The sequence below is a fragment of the Camellia sinensis genome, chromosome 4 (genome assembly GCF_055761805.1).
Source record: "Camellia sinensis isolate YWXY chromosome 4, ASM5576180v1, whole genome shotgun sequence".
In the NCBI taxonomy this organism is placed as follows: domain Eukaryota; kingdom Viridiplantae; phylum Streptophyta; class Magnoliopsida; order Ericales; family Theaceae; genus Camellia; species Camellia sinensis.
The window spans coordinates 138,496,406-138,498,017 of NC_138964.1; the positions used below are offsets into that span (position 1 = coordinate 138,496,406).

The window sequence follows — 1,612 nt, forward strand, 5'->3', positions numbered from 1 at the left end:
TATCTGTACCACTAATGTGAATGTTCATATACACCAATGTTTTACAGATGCGAATGTTCACAGTTGCACCACTGATGTGAATGTTCATATTCACTTATGATATACTGTTGTGTTGTGATGTGCATAATTTATGCGATTATTTGAACCCGATTGTTCTATAATACACATATTTTGTGCAGGAATGTACATATTGTTTACATGACCATCATTACGGATAACATACACAAGTGTGAATATTCACATTTGTTCTTATTCATAACAGTTGTGAATGTTCACACTATATCAATCTCTATGCATGTGAAAGTTCACATCACAGTTTATATTCACGTCAACATTGACAACAATAATGTAAAAAAGTTCAACCCATGTGCGAGTTTTCACATAATATGATTCTTTTACGCAAGTGTGAATGTCCACATCATGTATTCATCATTAAAACATCAACAAAATATCAGTTTGGTACCTAAAAAGAAAAAGAAAAAACACAAATCAAATACTAAGTTTGCCAAACCATTATTATGTTTGTCAATACAACGTAATCTTATTGCAGCACAATGTTTGCCAACACAACACAATCTTATTTCAAAAATCAATATAAAAATCTCATGTAAAACACAATGTTGAAATGAAAAATATACACCCTATATCGGCTCATTGCATGATTTTCGATTATGGCTTCCTAACTTATCACATCTCTTGCACCTTATTTGCTTCAGTTGCTCATCCCTTGATGGGATTCTATTCTTTTTCGGCCTTCTGAGTGGTCTTTTCACAGTTGGTGAGTATATAATGAAGTCTGTGGGATCAAAAGACGGCTTTTCCACTGATGGTATAGGGAATATGGCACCCGAATAGGCTGCACGATATGTCTCTACATGAAAGTAATGTTCCACACAATCATTGAGATTGTAGCGACTTTTCTGAATAGCAATCACAGCATGGTCACATGGGAATCTGTTGGTTTTCCATTTGAAGCAAGAACACGTACGCCTTGCAATATCAACTGTAACAGATAGTATCGAATGAACTTCAAACACATCCTCATTGGCTTTGCTAACTTGCCAAGACCTGTTGTCGTTGAACAAATCAAGAAGAATTGTTTCGAATGTAGGACAAATAAGCTCATTCCACTTGTTTGCTTGGTCACGCCGTGTAGACATTTGCCGCATCAACAGAGTACGAATTGTGTCCACCATTTGAGTGATAGGAAGATTGTGTGCTTCTTTAATCCAATTATTAAATGACTCTGCAACATTAGATGTCATCTCCCCATAACGCATGCCCTTACACAACGTCACAAACATTGTACAATATTGAATTTAATTTCTTCGAAACTGAATATGAAATTTCACGTTGCCACAAAAAATAACTGAAAATTCACATCGCTACCATTCTAAACTTGACAAATGGAATACATTAGGAAACTACTATTACCTGAAGTATGAATTTGCCCAGTGCTCAGGTGCCAAGTCCTTGAAAAAATTATGTGCTCGTTGCTTACCCTCCTCTTTTAATTTCGCAAGTTTTTCATGAAACCCTACCACAGTCACCCAAACTACTAACTAGGTGATCCCTAAATCCATTATCAATTCCTTTCATCCGGTCTCTTAAA

At 35.7% G+C, this 1,612-nt stretch overlaps 1 protein-coding gene across 1 annotated transcript; it reads right to left on the bottom strand.

Annotated features, from left to right (window-relative positions):
• Nucleotides 1-432: 432 nt before the first annotated feature.
• Nucleotides 433-1,280, bottom strand: LOC145824073 (uncharacterized). Its single transcript, XM_082923662.1, has 2 exons — nucleotides 703-1,280; nucleotides 433-463 (listed from the first exon to the last, which is right to left on the bottom strand). The coding sequence occupies exons 1-2, from the start codon at nucleotides 1,278-1,280 to the stop codon at nucleotides 433-435; spliced, it is 609 nt and encodes a 202-aa protein (XP_082779788.1).
• Between the last annotated feature and the right edge of the window lie 332 nt (nucleotides 1,281-1,612).

Coding starts and splice junctions, on each gene's coding strand:
- LOC145824073 (XM_082923662.1), bottom strand. CDS start 1,280: ATGCGTTATGGGGAGATGACATCTAATGTTGCAGAGTCATTTAATAAT. Junction 464..702: donor GAGCAACTGAAGCAAATAAG/GTGCAAGAGATG, acceptor TTTTCTTTTTAG/GTACCAAACTGATATTTTGT.